The sequence below is a fragment of the Cynara cardunculus genome (assembly GCF_001531365.2).
Source record: "Cynara cardunculus var. scolymus isolate 2C chromosome LG 17, CcrdV1, whole genome shotgun sequence".
Lineage (NCBI taxonomy): Eukaryota > Viridiplantae > Streptophyta > Magnoliopsida > Asterales > Asteraceae > Cynara > Cynara cardunculus.
Window position 1 is genome coordinate 37,206,872 of NC_037544.1, and position 17,902 is coordinate 37,224,773.

The window sequence follows — 17,902 nt, forward strand, 5'->3', positions numbered from 1 at the left end:
TCTATGATTAACACCCTCCACAATAAAAATGATTAATCAACCTCTCATAATTACAAAAAAATGAACAAAATGAAAAATTATGATTGGTTGAATGCGGTTTGCACGGTTTGTACAAATTGAGTGGTTTGCATTTGATCGCTCCCCTATATATATATATATATCCTAATTAATTGGTTTGTATAGTTTGTATAAATGATTGGATTTGTAAATCAAACCACGCTCTATAGTTATAAACACAATAAGTGTTCATCCAATGGCAAAAAAAGGCATAAAACTGGGTTGTTTAGAAATTTTACAGTGCAGTTTTAATTGGTATTTTTTGTCAAACTATTGCATGATTGAATTACGTCTCTAATTCAAATTGAAACTTTAGAGTAAACTACATTTTCGTTTATGTGTTTTTTTATTGTATTGTTTTGATGGCTCATATGATTTAAATTTCCTTACGAATTTGGTCATTCGCCTCAACTTTGTCAAAAAGTCATCATTAAATCAAGGGTATTTTTTTTTTCATTTTTTTATTTCTTGAATAAATATATTATATATACATACACATACGACCTCCCGATTGAATCTCATGTCAGTTACCTCCCTCCTTAAACCCCGAGTGCAGTGACGACCATCATGGTGGGAAGAACGTGATTGGAGTAAATATATGTGAATAATTTTCTTTTTTAAGATATAATGAAAAATAAAACTGGAATTATGTACTGAAAGAATCAAACGTACAGATAAACTTGATTAGTGTAATTAGATTTCCGTAAACCAAACGCCACCTAAGTTTACCTGGAAAGGAAAATGATTATCTTTGGAATTTATTTCACTTTTCTCACGTATTATATGTATTTTCTAATTGCAGTATATGAATCCCAGTTCTGTAGTTAAACAATTAAATAACCTATAAATAATTTTCTCACACGTATGTATTTGAAGAGGCAGACAAAGAGCAATGGTGCAACCTGAAATTGTTGAAGCAATCAGAGTTAAATAGGCACTGACTCGGAGCAATACTAACCCGTTACATCAAGTAATTGCCAAAACAGACTGTTTGACAATGATTTAAACCCTTAGAAGCAATACATAAACTGAACTCATAGTTTGGCGTAATTACTCAAGACTGCAAAGCTCTTTTACATCTCAGAGATAACATTCTTACCATTTTCATCAAACGGTATGCATACACGATTGCCTATAACATAGCTAGTAGTTGTGTTTTTATTCGGACCATAGTAAGCATGTGACTTCCCTACCCAGGGACGGACCCATTTTTTTTTTTCCAAACGGTGACACCATTTGACTATAAAAAAAAATAGGGAATTTTTTTTCAAACGGTGACACTGTTTGACTATAAGAAACAAATATACGATTTTTTTTCAAACGTTGGCACCATTTGACTAAAAAAACGACGCTAACAAGATTCGAACTTAGGTCTAGGTGGAATAAAAGCCTTGCAAACCAACTATACCAATGGGTTTCTTAATAGTTCTATTAAGAGTCAACTTCTGAATCGTTAAGAGTTGGAATATTGTTCGACAAGAAAAAAAACCCGCCTCTTAATGGTTCTAAAACCTTCTGAATGATTTTGTATCATAAGTCTCCTTTAACCATTAAGTTCCCTAATTTCATTGTAACCAATTACCAAACAATTATATTTCACTTGACACTATATCATAAGAGCCTCTTAATCATTTTGCACCAAACCATTCAACAACCGTCATACAACCCCTAAAACTTGTTCTAATCGTAGTTTCAAAATACATACGATCACACACAACAAATTAATATGGTTGCACCTTTTATGAGCCTAATTTTTTTTACTTTTCGACGAAGAAATAATACAATAACACGTGCCACCGTATACACCATTATAAATCCGTCCTTGCCCTACCCTAAAGTTTTGTTCCTATTTTGCCGGTTGATTCTCATATTTAATTAAAATTTGCTTTAAAAAAACAAAGAAAGAGAAAGATTTCCCATTATTGTTTTCCATGCATATATCGTTCATTATTCATTCTATAAGTTAGGCGAGTGATAAATCCGTAAGAAAATACAAACTACAGGGACTGTTAATGTACAAAATAAACCATATGGAGTATACTTGTAACTTCAAACAAACTACATGGACCAAAAATGTAATTTACTCTATATTACTCATCACCCCCATTGGTCATACATACCTCCCCCACTGAAACCCTCATAAACCACCATGGCTAGATGTTCATAAACAAAGAGTCGTTGCCAAATTCAAAGCAATTTCTACAATTCGTTTCTTCCCTTTTTCCATGTCTTATGAACCCTAATTGAAGTTTTCATTCAGGAAGACTTGTACAGGATAATCGTTAACAATGGCGTCCTACATGAGCATGGGAGAAGCACACAGAAGGATAACCGAGTATTTGAATCGATTCGCCGACGTCGTTTCGTACCAAGACGGAACCTCTCTCAAACATCTTCTTTCTCTATCTTCTGAATCATCTTCTTTCCTCGCACTCGCCGATGCTCTAAATCTCTTTCAGGTATCAAGTAATTATACATATTCTGGTGATTCTTTTGTGATTTTGAATGCTTTTTTCATTGTCTTTGTTAGATTATGTTAATGTGTATCAATTCTAAATCCATGGAATTGTATTCTTCAAAACTACCCATAGTTCGAATTTTAAAGGTGCGATTGACCTTGGAAGCATTGTAACTCTCGGTTGGGAAAGTCCATTCCAATTACAAGGTTAGAATTGGCCTCAAGTTTAGTGATTGACTCTTAGAATTGTCATACATAGTTTTTCTTGGCTAACTAACAATCATAGTTTGGGAAAATGACAAAAAATTGAAAACCAGTATAGTTAGCAAGAATGAATAGCTTTGGTGGAAGCATAAATGCAAAAGTTTCCACCTTTTGTTCACAATTGGTCGTTTTTACAAGTGCAGTGACTCAATTGTTTGCTACAAATTTGAGACATTGACTTGTAAAAACGACCAATTGTGAACAAAAAGTGAAAACTTTTTTCATTTATGCTTCCACCAAAGCTATTCATTCTTGCCAATTGTACTGTTTTTTTTGTCATATTTGCAACTAATGGTTGTTAGTTTGCAAAGGAAAACCAAGTATGATAATTCTAAAAGTCAATCACTAAACTTGAACACAATTCTAGCCTTGGTAATCGGAATGGACTTCCCCACTGGATTTTACTCGCACTTCGGAATCTACAAAGTTAGCATTAAGTTTGTGTGGCAAGGATATGAATATCAACCCAATATGACCCAGTGGTCACTGAATCATCATTATTGAACATCTTCTCTAGCCTTCTCAGGGATTTGCCGATTAAGAAAAAAGTAACATCTAAAATATGTTTTAGAGTAACTGTTATAGCTTCTAAATCCAAATAATTCAGCATCAATTACTCATCAGAGAGCTATTAGTTTCAGCACAACAGTCAAAGTGGCACTATATATGTTTTCTAAATCATGTGCAATAATTTAGATATCGATCTAGCTGTGTGTATTCGAGTGTGTTTATGTGTGAGAAGAAAACTTGTATCTTGCCGCTTTTTTCCTTTTTTGTCACAAGTGTGTTGATAAAGAATATTGTTGCTAAACGTTTATGCATGCAGGATGCTAACAGATTGATCAGGCAAGCCGATAAGTATTCTCAGTATGCGGAAATAGTAGCTCCTTTATTTCGAGCTATGCAGAGTTATAGGGTCGGGCACTTGGCTGAATCTTACCAGGCGTTTGAGAAATCTGCAAAGTATTTTTCGTGCCTAATTTGAGCTCTCATTTGTTTGCTTTTGTTTTGTAACTTCTATCGTATTGATGGTGTGCTAATATGGGAAATTATTCAGTGCTTTCATTCAGGAATTCCGGAACTGGGAGTCAGCATGGGCGTTAGAAGCATTGTATGTAGTTGTATATGAAATTAGGGTTCTTGCTGAGAGGGTAAGGAATGTTATCATGTTACTCTTAATCCCAGAAAGTGAACAAAAATGGAAATGAGAGACAACAAGAAGCGTTTTATCCACTGAGTTTATCAGGGCTGATGTTTTACGGTCCCAATTTGCCAGAATTAGTCTGGGCGTAGCCCTGGATACCCTTCCAAAAAAAGAAGCCTTTTTATCCCAAATTAGTTGTGTTGGGGTAAAAATGCAAGCTGGTAGTAACGTAGAATTCCTAGGTGGTACCTTTTCTAAAAACATGAAAAATCGACGTTTCAGCCTCATCTGTGCAGTTATTTGTTATGTGATTTATATTGCAGTTTGGAATTTTTTTGAATGTGTGTTATAATGTATACAGGCTGACCGAGAGTTGGCTTCAAATGGAAAAACTCCTGAGAAACTAAAGGCAGCTGGGTCATTCCTCATGAAAGTGTTTGGAGTTCTTGCTGTATGTGTTTCTTTCACTTCGTTACTCTGCATCATATTGTCAACTCATTGCACAAAAGATCTCCCTGGAGAGTCTGAGTCTTGCACCCAGGGACAGACCCGGGTGGTTTATGTGGTGGCTCGTGCCACGGCTTTGTTCCTCCGTCATAGTGTAAAAAATCATAGGGTCGTGAAAAGTGCCACCAAATCAATTTGTTGTGTGCCACCATTTTGAAACTACAATGAGGACACAAGTTTCCCTTGGTAGAGTTGGTTTGCAAGGCTTTTCTTCCATCCCATATCCGAGTTCGAATCTCGTTAGTGACATTGTCTTAGGTCCCGTTTGGTTTGTAGGATTGGAATGGATTTGGAGGGATTTGTAATTGAATTCCAATTCAATCCCATGTTTGGTTTGAAGGATTTCATGGATTTGAAATACATTGGATTTTGAAATCCTATGGGGGTGGTTGGTATTTCATGGGATTTAGTAGGATTTGTATATAATAATGTTTTAAAATATGTTAAAAACATTTGTTTTGTAATAATCAATTAATAAAAATAATTTAATTATTTTTATAATTATTTATATTTGTTTTTATAGACTATTTATAAATGCTGGAATTCAATTCCATTCCAAATCATACAAACCAAACACATCAAAGATTCCAAATCCAAATACCTCCAATTCCAAATCCTTCCACAAAATCCAAATCCCTAAAAACCATTCTATCAAACCAAACGTCCCCCTTAGTTTTTAGCTTTTAATTTCAGATTTATTATGTTTTTGAAAAAAAATTGCAACAGAAGACTTGAACACAAGTTCTCACATATGAAAAGCAATGAACTAACCAACACACCAATGATGATTTTGTGAAAATATTCCTATATTTGTTTCTTAGTCAAATGAGGCCACTACTTGGAAAAATTTCTCGGTCCGTCTCTGCTCACTACCCACTTCCATTACTTTGCATCTAATTATTAACCCACAACACTTTTTGTGGTTACAAGCATGTTTCATGCTTTCTATAGTGAAGTGCTTGAATGTTGTTTATACATTGTAGGGAAAAGGACCAAAACGTGTTGGGGCGCTATACGTCACTTGCCAGTTGTTCAAAGTTTATTTCAAGGTGACACTTCTCCTATTGATCCTTTTTCCCCATATCCATCATTCTCACTTCTGCAAATTAACCTTTCTCTTGTCAATATATCTTTTAGATTTCTACTTTAGTTTATACTGATTATGGGATAATACCAAAGGATAGACCAAAAACTAAATTTCTGCATCTTGTGTAGTTGCAAAGATGCCTTTTTATGCACGAGGTTTGGAGCTTTATGGTCCATCTTAATGATGTTCATCTAAGATTCAGTTTTTCATAAAAATGTTGACAAGACAAAAAGTATTACCAAAAGTTTGTGTGTGTGTATATATATATAGGGTTAGGTTCAAGGGAAAACCGCAAAAAATGAAAAACCGATGAACACCTGGTAACCGTTCATCTGCATGATATGCACATGTGCATACAAGTAATCTGTAAGCAATTTGTCCTATATGCACACGTGCATAAAAACCAAAAGACAACTTCAAATTAAGCATTCACCAGGACGGTATGCACATGTGCATACAATACATTGAAGCTGTTTTTTGGTTTTTATGCACGTGTGCATGTTATGCACATGTGCATATTGGACAAATTGCTTACGAATTACTTGTATACACATGTGCATACCTTTATGCATGTGCATACCTTCCAGATGAACAGTTACTGGGTTGTTCCTCAGTATTTCATATCTCTTTTGCGGTTTTCCTCTGAACCTAACCCTATATATATTCATGTATATTCAAATGCACAGAGGAACTCTGAAAGATGTAGGCCAAAGGGTGTTGTCGCAATTTACGTAGGAAGAGATTGGTATGTTTTTGCTTCCTATAAAAAGCTGTTTTCTTCTTTATCCTTTTCGATCAGCAAAGAATGATAAATTAAAGAAACTACCTTTTCTTTCTGGTAGAACAACCTATTTCAAATACTTAAGACAACCATACTATTTGGCTCATGGTAATAAAGGTCTGTTCATATTAGGTAGGGAAAAGTGACCTAAAGTAAAAGTCATTACCTAATTTTGCAGCTGGGCACTGTTCATCTTTGCCGAAGTGTGATAAGAAGCATTGAAACTGCTCGTATATTTGATTTTGAGGAATTTCCTGTCAGGGATAAGGTAACAGATCACGTATTCAACATACTTAAGATGTTCTGTCGTGGGGAAACTAGTCTAGAACTAAAATTGACCATTTAATTGTATTTCATTACAGGTAACATACATGTACTACACTGGTCGCTTGGAAGTGCTGAATGAAAACTTTTCAGCTGTAAGTTAATCCACAGTTCACCATTATGTATGTTACTTAGGGCCTGTTTGTTAGCAGCTTAATGTGCTTAATGGAACTCACAGCTTACTCGGTCAGCTATACATGACTGTTTGGTAGTGGCTTAATGATATAGAAAGTTCTTATTCAGTAAGCTTCTAGGGGGAGCTTTATGCAGAAAGGCAAGTTGTTTCCAAACATGTCCCTCTCAATTAAAAAAACACACTACTTTCATCTATGAAAAAACTGTTCCAAACAAAAACCTTCCCAATCTATATAGACACCATATATGACTTAATGGAAAACCAACCAAACATCCCTTTAGCCCAACTTGTAAGTACTCTCAAGATGGTAATCTTCTTGTTGGAATTGGTATACTTGTGCTTAATTGTAATGTTTTCTTGAATACATCAGCTGCCTTATTTTGCAAGATAATTTCTCACATTGCCCAACTAACATGGGATGGATTTTTCAGTAACCGGTTCTTCATTTTTTGTCTCAACTACCGGATATCCTTCCTGGTCGCTGCCAAAAATTTCAGTTGAATTGTACCCAAAATATCATAATTTCAATTGAGTATAAGTAGCCTGGAATATTCTCATGCCTACTAATTTCGGACTCTAATTATTTCATCCGTCCCAAAATAAGTGTCTACATTACTATTTTAGTTTATCCCACTTTCAAAAGTAAATGTCTACTTTCACATTCTACCGTTAGTTATGAGATGGTGAAAATATCTCTATATAATTATGGGTAAAATTGTCCTTTAGTTTGTTAAAAGTGTAATAATTACACATCCCTAAAACTGTGTCTTTTTCATTGTGGACATCTATTTTGGGATGGAGTATAAGATACCATGGAAGTCCGTAAGCAATTATTATTTTCTATTTCATTTGATTGCTTCTGATATATATGTAATATTCGTGTTTTATTGAACTTTTGAGCATTTTGTAGATTGCGCCAGTGAGCTTCCTAGTTGGCTGCTCAATCTTAACAGATTTGTCTTTTCTATTTTGCAGGCTGATCATAAATTATCGTATGCCTTAACGCATTGCGATCCTCAAAGTGAAGCAAACATAAGGTAGGTTTTACATCTTGCTACATGTTCTTATCCTGCATATGGTTTTTAATAAAAATATTTATTTTTTTGCATGACCTGTAACCGTAACTTACGCATGAAATTTTTTGTGCATATAAACTTTTTAGAGCATTGGCTTGTATAAGCTATTGCAAGTTGTTGGCTAATTTTTGGGATACGAAGATCGGATATAAATTCTTTAAAATAACTTTTGACTTGATGTTAAATTGCATTTGGCCGTGCATTTAACAATTGCAGTTATGCGACCCTTATACTTGGCTTCTCGTTGCAAACTGTCATTCTTGCAAAAATGCCAAAAGAGAAACATTTCAGCTTGCAAGAATGAGCAGTTTTGGTCAAATTGTGGAACTTTGATCGGTTGAAATATCTTTTTTGCGTTGCTGGCTGTCAATGTAATTTAAGCTCCATTAGTCGTAGGGCAAAATTAGGAATATTCCACTTAATTTAATTTTTCTTTAAAACCGGAAATTTTATATTAAATTAGAAATGAAAATTCCAATGTCTTTAACTTCATCCCCATCTTGGGGTATGCCCCTCGTAGCTTGTATTGTTTTAGTTTTTGAATAAATTTTTCCGGGGTTCCGTCCCCTTTACCCAAAAAAAACTTCATCCCCATCAATACCATTGAAGAATAAATCAAAGAAGAAACCCTGATTTGACTATGATCCAGATTTTAGTTTAGCCTTTGTTTCGATATTTCATCATCTTCAACCTGGATCTGGGTTCTTCATCTTTAACCCAGTTCTGTCGTTGGGTGGAGTATAAATGTGAATCCAAGATGGGGTTTGGTGGAGGGACGAGTGGATGAGAGACGCCAACAGCCTCTGTGAACCCGGATGATGGATTAAAGCCATGGCAAAAGGATTTGTCTCCAAATCAAAACAAAGAACCAAAAAGATCAAATTGAATCATGATGATGGAGATGAATCTTGATGAATATGAGTAGATTAATTCCCAGATCAGTTAAAGATAGAAACAAACATTTAATAATTAACGCTGGTGCTGATAAGCAAGGTTTTTGTTTCCAATTTTAGATAAGTGGTTTAGTTTTAAAAGCAAAGTTACAAACAATAGAAAAACTTTAGAGTTTGTGTATTTTCCCAGTTTACCCTTCAAGTGATGGCGAGTAACTAACTAACTAGCTAACGAAAGGAAGATATGTGAACGAGAAAGTGGACTGTCGTTGCAAAATTTATTTTCATGGTTCTTTAACTCTTCTAAAACAGGATGATCTTGAAATATCTAGTACCTGTGAAGCTTTCAATAGGGATCTTGCCTAAAAGATCACTCCTGGAGAAGTATAATCTGATTGAGGTATTCTCATAATCCTTCACACCATTTCACTTATTGGTTTGTTCTAATCTCATACTATGTATATGCTGGTCCTTTAGAGCATCTCCAACATATTTTTGGAGAAAATGAAGATTTTGGAGTTTTTAAGCTATTTTTTTCGCCCCAACAGATCATCCAAAACTTTATCCAAATCAGAGAAAATAGGAGAGAGTATAATAATCTCCAAATTTGAAAATTATCACAATTAAATTTTGAAGGGAGAGAGATGTTTTTTATTGTTGCACGCTCCACCGCTGAAGTTGAATGCATTATCATTTCGTATAAACTTCATTGGGATATTAAAACTATTTAATACATTAGTAGTGTAATTTATGTTGAAATCTCCAAAAGGGAGAAATTGTTGGAGATGAATGTAATTTTTTAGGAGATTTCAACTTTGCTTGAGAAATTATCAAGAATCTGTCGGAGATGCTCTTACAACCACAAGGATGGGACGCCAAACCATGAAATGAATATGGGATTGTGGGTCTTGTTTTTGTTCATTCGCAAGTCAGAGTTTTCATAGAAACAACCTCTCTCCCCTTTGGGGTAGAGGAAAAGTTCTACATACATTCTACGATTTCTACCCCCCATACCCTACTTTCGAGCGAGATATACTTATATTTAACTTTTTGGTGGTGTTACAGTATAATGACATCGTACTCGCTATGAAGAGAGGTGATCTCAGACTTCTTCGACAAGCGCTTGAGGAGCATGAAGACCGGTATGTCTCTAGCTTGTTATAGGTGTAGCCAATTCTCTCTTCTGAAAGCTAAATATGTTCCATTTAGATTCTTGAGATCAGGTGTTTATCTTGTCCTCGAGAAGCTAGAGCTTCAGGTGTACCAACGATTGGTAAAAAAAATGTAAGCTTTCAATACCGAAAGATATTATCCGAAAGGACGGATTTTGTAGGATAAAGTGGTGTTTGTCTTACTCTGTGTTGTTGTGGCAGCTATATCATCCAAAAGCAGAAGGACCCAAGTAAGGCACACCAGATCAAGTTAGAAGTGATTGTCAAAGCATTGAAATGGCTTGAGATGGAGATGGATTTGGATGAGGTAAGTTTCTTTTCTTTTTTGTTTATACCGTTATCGTGTTCGTTCCTTTCGCGGTACCATCTCAAGTCTAGACGGGTCCCACAAACATATAAACCAACCCGAAAATGAATCCCATCTGTAGGAGGGGTCTTTCCTCCCACGCCCGAGGGAGAGGGGTGATGTACGCGTACCTTACCTCTACCCACAAACTTATGAACAAACAAACGACAAATTCTACAGTGATAATTGACATCTTTGTCCCCGTGGCCTTTAGCGTAGTAGGTAGGGAGGTGGGCATGCTTGCAAATGAGTGGGAGTATGGGGTTCGACTCCAGACACCTCCCACCTGCCTTGGGGAACACAAAACAGGAAATTCCAGACAAGAGAGAATGAATCATATATTCATATGTCAACTTTGACCATGCCGTGCCCACGGCTTTAGCCTAGTGGGTAGGGAGGTGCCGCGTCTGTGTAGAATGAGTAGGGAAACTCTGGGGTTTGATTCTAGACAGAATGAGTAGGGAAACTCTGGAGTTTGATTCTGGACACCACCCATCTGCCTCATGCCTCAGGGACACACGATATGAGATTCTAGATGATGATAAGTGTCAACTTGGACAACCTTGTTCCCACGACTTTAGCCTAGTAGGTAAGAAGGTATAGTTTAGTGGTAAAAGTGTGATTTGTTCTCTTAACCCTCATAATAGTTAAGGGGTCTTTCGGTTTGATCCGATCAAAAACTTTATGTCTTAGGATTTTTTTAGCATATCAAAACATATTTCATTTCAACGGACTCGATCGATCTTTTTCCAGTTGTGGGCATCCTTGCAGAATGAGTGGGAGTTCTGGGATTCGACTCCGGACACCCCTCATCTGCTCCAGGAGACACAAAACAGGAAATTCTAGACAGTGAGAATGAATCAAGTGTCAACGGGAAATTGACCAGAATAGCGAATCCCTCAACTTTAATTCACTTTATAGCCCGAATTAAAAAAAGAAAAATGTAGTTATGTAGTTGCACTTTGTACTCTTATAATTAGTTATTTAATTTACTTTATATCCATTACTTTTTCATTTTTCACTTTACACCCTTATTATATTAATTAAATTACATAAAAAAATACGTTTTTTTACAAATTTTACCCATTATAATTGTCTCGCCAACACGTTCAAAATGAGCTCAATATTGAATAATTTTGGTTTTAATCATATTATTAAATTCAGATTCACATAGAATTATTTTTAATACTTACACTTTCTACCTTATGGTTAGCTATTTAATTTGTAATTGTAAGGGTATAAAGTGTAATTAAATAACTACATTTACGCAAATGGGTAAGCCATACTTTATTCTTTTTTTTTTAATTAGAAAAAAGTGAAAAAACATTCATAAAAAGTGGCTATAAAATGAATTGAAGTCGAGAGTTTGACTATTTTGGTCAATTTTCTGGTGTCAATTGCCGCCTGGTGGGTAGGGAGGTGTACATCCTTGCGGAATGATTGATAGGTCGAAGGTTTGATTCCAGCCCATCTGCCTGTGAGACACATGATGACCATGAAACTGGACCCATCTGCCTGTGAGACACATGATGACCATGAAACTGGTACAGTGAGGAAGCTCCAGAGGATGATGGGTCATACAGAACTTTTGACAACCGTTTTTTCTCACAGGTTGAATGCATAATGTCGATTTTGATATACAAGAATTTGGTGAAAGGGTACTTTGCTCACAAGAGCAAAGTGGCAGTTCTAAGCAAACAGGACCCGTTCCCCAAACTAAACGGCAAGCCAATCAATTCGTAGCGTGGAGCCATCGACTTGGTATAGAATTTGGAATGCGGCCTGAGAAATGCCGGATATCAGCAAGCGGATGCCGCCGATGGCTGCATAGTAAGTGTGGGATGCGATGAAATTGCTGCCATTTATGAACTTCCATAACTTCACTCCATCTTCTATGGAGAGTTGATTTAATTCAAGTACGAAGAAAATATTCAAGAACCGGGTTTTTATTGTCACTTTCTTAGAATTAGAAATATTTAAAATCGCTATTTCTGAACAAATTCCTCGATAACAATGGGTAAAAAGGCCCAATTTCTAGCCGGTCCAATTTGTTACACCATTTTGACTTTTGAGGGTTGATCGGTCAAGGGGACCTGTTAGTTAGGGTATTAGGGTTTTAGAAGGTGGGTCCATTTGTCTTGTAGAAATGAAATTGAAATGGATTCGGGGGATTTGGAATTTAAATACATTCTAATTTCATGCTTGGTTTGCAGGATTGTTTGGAATTGAAATCCCTTAAACATAAACATAAACATAAACATAAACATAGGATTTTGAAATCTTATGGGGATGGTTGGGATTTCACGAGATTTTATAGTATCTGTATATAATAATGTTTTAAAATATGTTAAAAACATTTGTTTTCAAATAATCAATTAATAAGAGATAATTTAATTATTTTTATAATTTGTTATTACATTAAAAACAAACCAACGATTCCAAATAAATCCTTCCACCAAAACAAACACCTTTTTAGGTATTTATAATCAAATAAATAAACGGAAAATAGGGAACCCCGTTGCTATAAATGTGCATTTGGTACACATAATGACACAAATGAGATAAAACTAAAACAAACGAGAGTGAAGTAAGCAGGTGAAAGAAATTGTGCAACGTTTAAGGGTTCTAATTTGACACAGATAGTTTGATGATTTACTACTTTTGTCTTATCTCTTTGCTTTTTGTTCCACCTATTTTGGAAGGAAAATGTTCCATCTGTGCCACCCAATCCTATTTTTCCCTCTTGATGTCGCACCAAATATAAGAGTTGAGACATCAAATTCTCACGTACCAAATGCACATAGGTTGATTGGTTCTTGCTTTTGCTCTTAAAGACCGGTTTGTACTCATCCCAGTTACGTAGTGACCAGTTCAAGCTACTGGAGGATAGGAATGGTATAAATTAACCGGTTTGCCATGTATGATCAACAGTCCTAACCATATGTAACCGGTTCAGGCTACTAGAGGCTTGCAATGGAACCGGTCTAAGGACTAACCGGTTAACCCGCTTGCTCATTTATAATTAACGGTCCTAACCAATATTGGTCCTCAAAGGGTCAGTATGTGAATGTCTAAATTGGTCCGCGTCCCAGGTTAGGGTTCTCAAAAATTAACCAAACTATATAAATAATGACAAGATTATATTATGATACGATTTTCGTCTCTATGGTTTTGAAATATTGCAATTTTATTCCCTATAATTTACAATTTATTGCTACTTTTACAGCAAAGAATTGTAACCCACAGGGACCAAAACAAAAATAAATTGTAAACCATAGAGACGAAAACCAGAATTTCTAAATCACAAGGACGGAAACCGAAATTTTTAACAAACCATAGGGACGAAAAACGTAATTTACTCTAATGATAATAATATGAAACATGAAGCAGAACTATTGATTTTCCATCAAAATGTAAACCAACAATCACTCACATCTCTTTGTCCCTCAACAAGAATCCCTTCAAACATTAGCCTCATTAGAGATGTAACCTAAACATCTATGGAAGATTTCCACATTAACCGATGACTACGTTAAACCCGTCAAGGTGAAATAGTCGATACAATTCATCCTTCACAATCTTTGTAAACGGTGCAAAATTTAAATAAAATCAAACCAAACAAACTCAGTATATCTCATCCAAATGTAGGGTCTAAGGAGTTGGGATGTACACAGACTTGTACTCTGCCACAATCAGTAGGGCGACTGTTTCCGTGAAGAAACTGAGTTGAAGAGTTTGAATAAAGGTCAAGAATTCAAAAGTGATGAACTCGAGATCAAAACGAAACCTACAAGATTTTGTGGTACCAAACCAAAGAAAATCAAACCCGTCTGTAGACCTATCATCTATTCTATCTATAGTGCAGAGCAACTGTTTCCGTGAAAACCGTGGCTTGCAAAAAGTGGGAGAAATAGAAATCTTGCTAAAAAGACTAAACAATTTGAAAAAAAGAAAAGAAAAGAAGATTTGAGGCTAGAAACAAAGAGGACTAAGGCTATAGTTTTGGCTATTGGATAATCGTCGAGCCCACTGATGAGCTGGGAGAAACCATTGGAGAAGAGTAAAAACTAAAAACAGTTCTGGATCCCGGGGGTATGTTCTCGAGCTATTGTAACTACCATTTGAACGGTTTCGACCATTGGTTTTCGGGAATCGGGATTGGTTTATTCTCGGGGTCATAGGCAGGGGTAGCGACAACTCCTTCGGAATCAGGGATGATTTTTATCTCAGGAGCAGATTGAATTTCTGTAGGTTTCTTATCCTTTTTCACTGCTTCTTTCTTTCTTGGCCTGGTAAATATGTATGCTGCAAATTTGACAAATAAACCAATGTTAATACAAATGGTATGAAAAAAATTGTAATATGTGGGATCACTTGAGAAACCAGTAACTTTCTATTACCTACAGATTAATACAAATGTACATTGTTGGGTAAATTCCGGAATAAGAGGCTGTTTGGTTGGTTTTCCATTAAGTCCTGTATGAATAAAGCTGTCTGTGTGGATTAATCTGTCTTGTCTGTAGAAATTGTGAATGTTTTTGTTCGGGAGGGTTTTTTCGAAGATGGAAGGAGCGTGTTCTTTAATTGGGATGAACAGGTTTGGAAAAAACTTGGCTTTCTGCACAAAGCTTCCCCCTAGAATTTTACTGAATAAGCCACTTTTTATATCGTTAAGCCACTACCAAACAGTCATGTATAGCTGACCGAATAAGCTGTGAATCCTATTAAGCTCATTAAGTTGCTAACAGGCCCTAAGTGTCCAATATTCCAATTTTAGTTTGTCCTATAATAAGATCACGACTAATGAGATTCACTGCATCAATTCCCGTGAGAAGCGCAAGTTCATGGGTGGGGGTGAGATTAAAAGTGATCAAGGGTCCAGATCTCTTCTTACGTTTTCTTATGCTTCTCACGTTAACTCCTATTCTCACACGATCCTTCGTCTAGGTATATATAACATAAGGATGAAATGGCAACATCAAAGGTAGAGGACAGAGATCTAAAAAATAGTACCTGTGATCCTAGAATTAAGGCGAACAAATGGGATTTTGAACCTGCAAAGATAGGATTCATAGGAATAAACTGGATGATCGGGCTAAGGGTTCCCTTAGAAATGAACCCACGGTGTTTGGTGCTAGCCTAGTCGTTGAACCACTTACCAGGAGTTGACATGCAACTCTCAAAGTAAGAACATGGTAGAATAGAACTTCAATGATCCATTCTGTTTATTTCATAATTACATGCCTAGGGTTTTAACGGGAACAACGTCCATAAATAAAATCATTGCCATGATTTCAAAAACCACCCATAAACCTGGGAGGTTCTTAAAGACGAAGGATCGTGTGAGAATAAGAGTTAAAGTGAGAAGTGTAAGAAGGGATCTGGACCCTTGATCACTTTTAATCTCACTCCCATCCCATGAATTTGCACTTCTCACTGGAATTCCAGTGAATCTCGGTGCATCTCAATATCTCATTAGTGTTGATCTTCAACTAGGCTTGATCCAAGGGTGGAGATCCCTTCTTAACATTCTCACCATAACTTCTCACCAGAATCAACACGGTTCTTAAAAATGGACTACTCACACGTAGTAAACAAGCTACATAATGACTAGAGAAGTTTTGACATTTTATGCAATATCTCCATTCCAAAGATAGATTTAACTTTCCAATTCTCAGAATGATTAAGAATGCTTGTAATTATCACCAACAAACTTGAAATCACTGCCATTGTGAAGTGTAAGCTAAATGGGAGTTTTCTTGGGAACAACATAATCTTGCATAATGGGCTCTAAGACATGGGTGAGGTGAAATGTGTTGGAGAAGATCAATGAGGCATTACTCCACTACTTGACTGAATGGTTCAGCTACTTCATCAGTTATTCTCAGCAGGTGAATGAGTTGCACAAATGGCTCCAAAACTTCTTATTATCTCATTCCATCATTATCACTTGATGTATACAAATCAAGCACATACACACTTGACACTACCATCATACGAACTAAAACAAAAAGTAGACAAAAACCTAAACCGTAAGTTTACTTCTTTTCATCATTAAACCCTAAGGGCATTGTTTGTTAGCAGCCTAATGAGCTTAATGGGATTCACATCTTATTTGGTCAGCTATGCATGACTTTTTGCTAGTGACTTAATGACATAGAAAGTGGCTTATTCAATAAACTTCTAGGATTTTCATCATTAAGCCCTGAGGGAATGTTTGTTAGCAGCTTAATAAGCTTAACGGGACTCAGCTTATTCAGTCAGCTATACATGATGTTTTGCTAGTGACTTAATGATATAGAAAGTGGCTTATTCAATAAGCTTCCAGGAGAAGCTTTTTATAGAAAGCCAAAAAATTTCCAAGCATGCCCCTTCCCAATTAAAAAACAACCCCCTTCCATTGGAACAACCCTCCCAAACAAAAACCCCTCTGATCTATACAGACAGATTAATGAAAAACCAGTTTATCTGCTGATGAAAAACCAACCAAAGGGACCCTAAGATCATCTAGAAATGGCCTTCTACCTAAATCTATTCATGATATCAACATAATCGAACATTATAAGAAGAATAATAATACGCATGCTTAAGTATTTAGAAACAAGCTGTGATTGCGTCAAAAGAGAGGGTGAAAGAGGGGTAGACAGACCTCCGAGAGCAAGGTTAGAAATGAGAAGAATACGCCAGACGAATTTATAACCTCGAGCAAGAGATTCCTTTGGTGGTTGCGGCGGCGGGGGCGGTGGCGTCGGCGATCTATCCATGGAAATCTCGGCGACTGTTTCTTTGTCAATAACGACGCCGACGACGATCACTCTCTTACGTTTCCATCTCTCGTGGGCTTTCTTAGGGCCCAATAAGTTGGCCCAAAGGCCCAAAACTTCAATATAGATGGGCCCACTGAAACTACAAGTCCATACCTGAGTATGAGTTCATCTTGAAATATGGGCTTGGGTCCATGAACAATGCACCTTCAAATTACAATATTAAATATTTTTCAATCAAATATTCCAAAAAGTTAATTGCTAATCATATATTTATAGACTTGGGATCACCTGATATCAGCTTGTTTTCGTGAGATCCATAAGATCACTTTTTTTTACACTTGAAACATCACAGCAAAACGTTGTGAAAGTAACATTCACAGTGTTTTTGCTGTGAATGTTTCGTTTTTTTTTACTTTCACAGAGTTTTGCTGTGAAAATTTAAGTGTAAAAAAGTGGAACATGCTGGTCTCACGTGAACCCAATCCTATATTTATATGTTTATAATTGCTAGTTTAATACTCGAGCAATGTTGTGCAATAGATTTCAATTATGAAACTGAGAATTTGGATATTTAGAGGTTGTTTAGTTCAAATACAGGAAAGAAAATGAGAATGAAAATGACAGGAAATGAAAATAAGAATGAATTTTTATTCTTCTAATTTAACGTGAATGAAAATTTGGGCTTCTGGAGAATAGACTCATTATATTATATAAAATCAAACAACTACTTTTATTTTGAATCCTAAATTAATTACTGTTTAATGCCTCTAACCAAACATCCATTGAATCATGTTTTTTGTTTCGCTCTATTCTTAGTTCCTCTTGCTTTTAAATATTCTATGGTAATTTTTGAACTGTGAATCGACTAATATAATTCAAGGTTCAATGTT

At 35.9% G+C, this 17,902-nt stretch overlaps 2 protein-coding genes across 2 annotated transcripts; one reads left to right on the forward strand and one right to left on the reverse strand.

Moving 5' to 3' along the window:
• Positions 1-2,213: 2,213 nt before the first annotated feature.
• Positions 2,214-12,429, forward strand: LOC112500994 (enhanced ethylene response protein 5). Its single transcript, XM_025104618.1, has 13 exons — positions 2,214-2,516; positions 3,606-3,742; positions 3,837-3,930; positions 4,285-4,374; positions 5,414-5,479; positions 6,477-6,566; positions 6,661-6,717; positions 7,734-7,795; positions 9,040-9,127; positions 9,793-9,869; positions 9,937-10,011; positions 10,101-10,206; positions 11,857-12,429. Exons 1-13 carry the CDS (start codon positions 2,346-2,348, stop codon positions 11,986-11,988), a joined length of 1,245 nt encoding a protein of 414 aa, XP_024960386.1. The 5' UTR covers positions 2,214-2,345; the 3' UTR covers positions 11,989-12,429.
• A 1,183-nt stretch (positions 12,430-13,612) lies between these two features.
• On the reverse strand, positions 13,613-17,033 carry LOC112500774. Its single transcript, XM_025104355.1, has 2 exons — positions 16,895-17,033; positions 13,613-14,550 (listed from the first exon to the last, which is right to left on the reverse strand). The coding sequence occupies exons 1-2, from the start codon at positions 17,007-17,009 to the stop codon at positions 14,360-14,362; spliced, it is 306 nt and encodes a 101-aa protein (XP_024960123.1). The 5' UTR covers positions 17,010-17,033; the 3' UTR covers positions 13,613-14,359.
• Between the last annotated feature and the right edge of the window lie 869 nt (positions 17,034-17,902).

Bases quoted from the DNA above. Each gene is read 5' to 3' on its own strand.
- LOC112500994 (XM_025104618.1), top strand. From the start codon at position 2,346: ATGGCGTCCTACATGAGCATGGGAGAAGCACACAGAAGGATAACCGAG. The intron at 2,517-3,605 runs GTATCAAGTAAT...TTATGCATGCAG, and splicing joins ATGCTCTAAATCTCTTTCAG to GATGCTAACAGATTGATCAG. The intron at 10,012-10,100 runs GTAAGCTTTCAA...TTGTTGTGGCAG, and splicing joins CAACGATTGGTAAAAAAAAT to CTATATCATCCAAAAGCAGA.
- LOC112500774 (XM_025104355.1), bottom strand. From the start codon at position 17,009: ATGGATAGATCGCCGACGCCACCGCCCCCGCCGCCGCAACCACCAAAG. The intron at 14,551-16,894 runs GTCTGTCTACCC...TCAAATTTGCAG, and splicing joins TTCTAACCTTGCTCTCGGAG to CATACATATTTACCAGGCCA.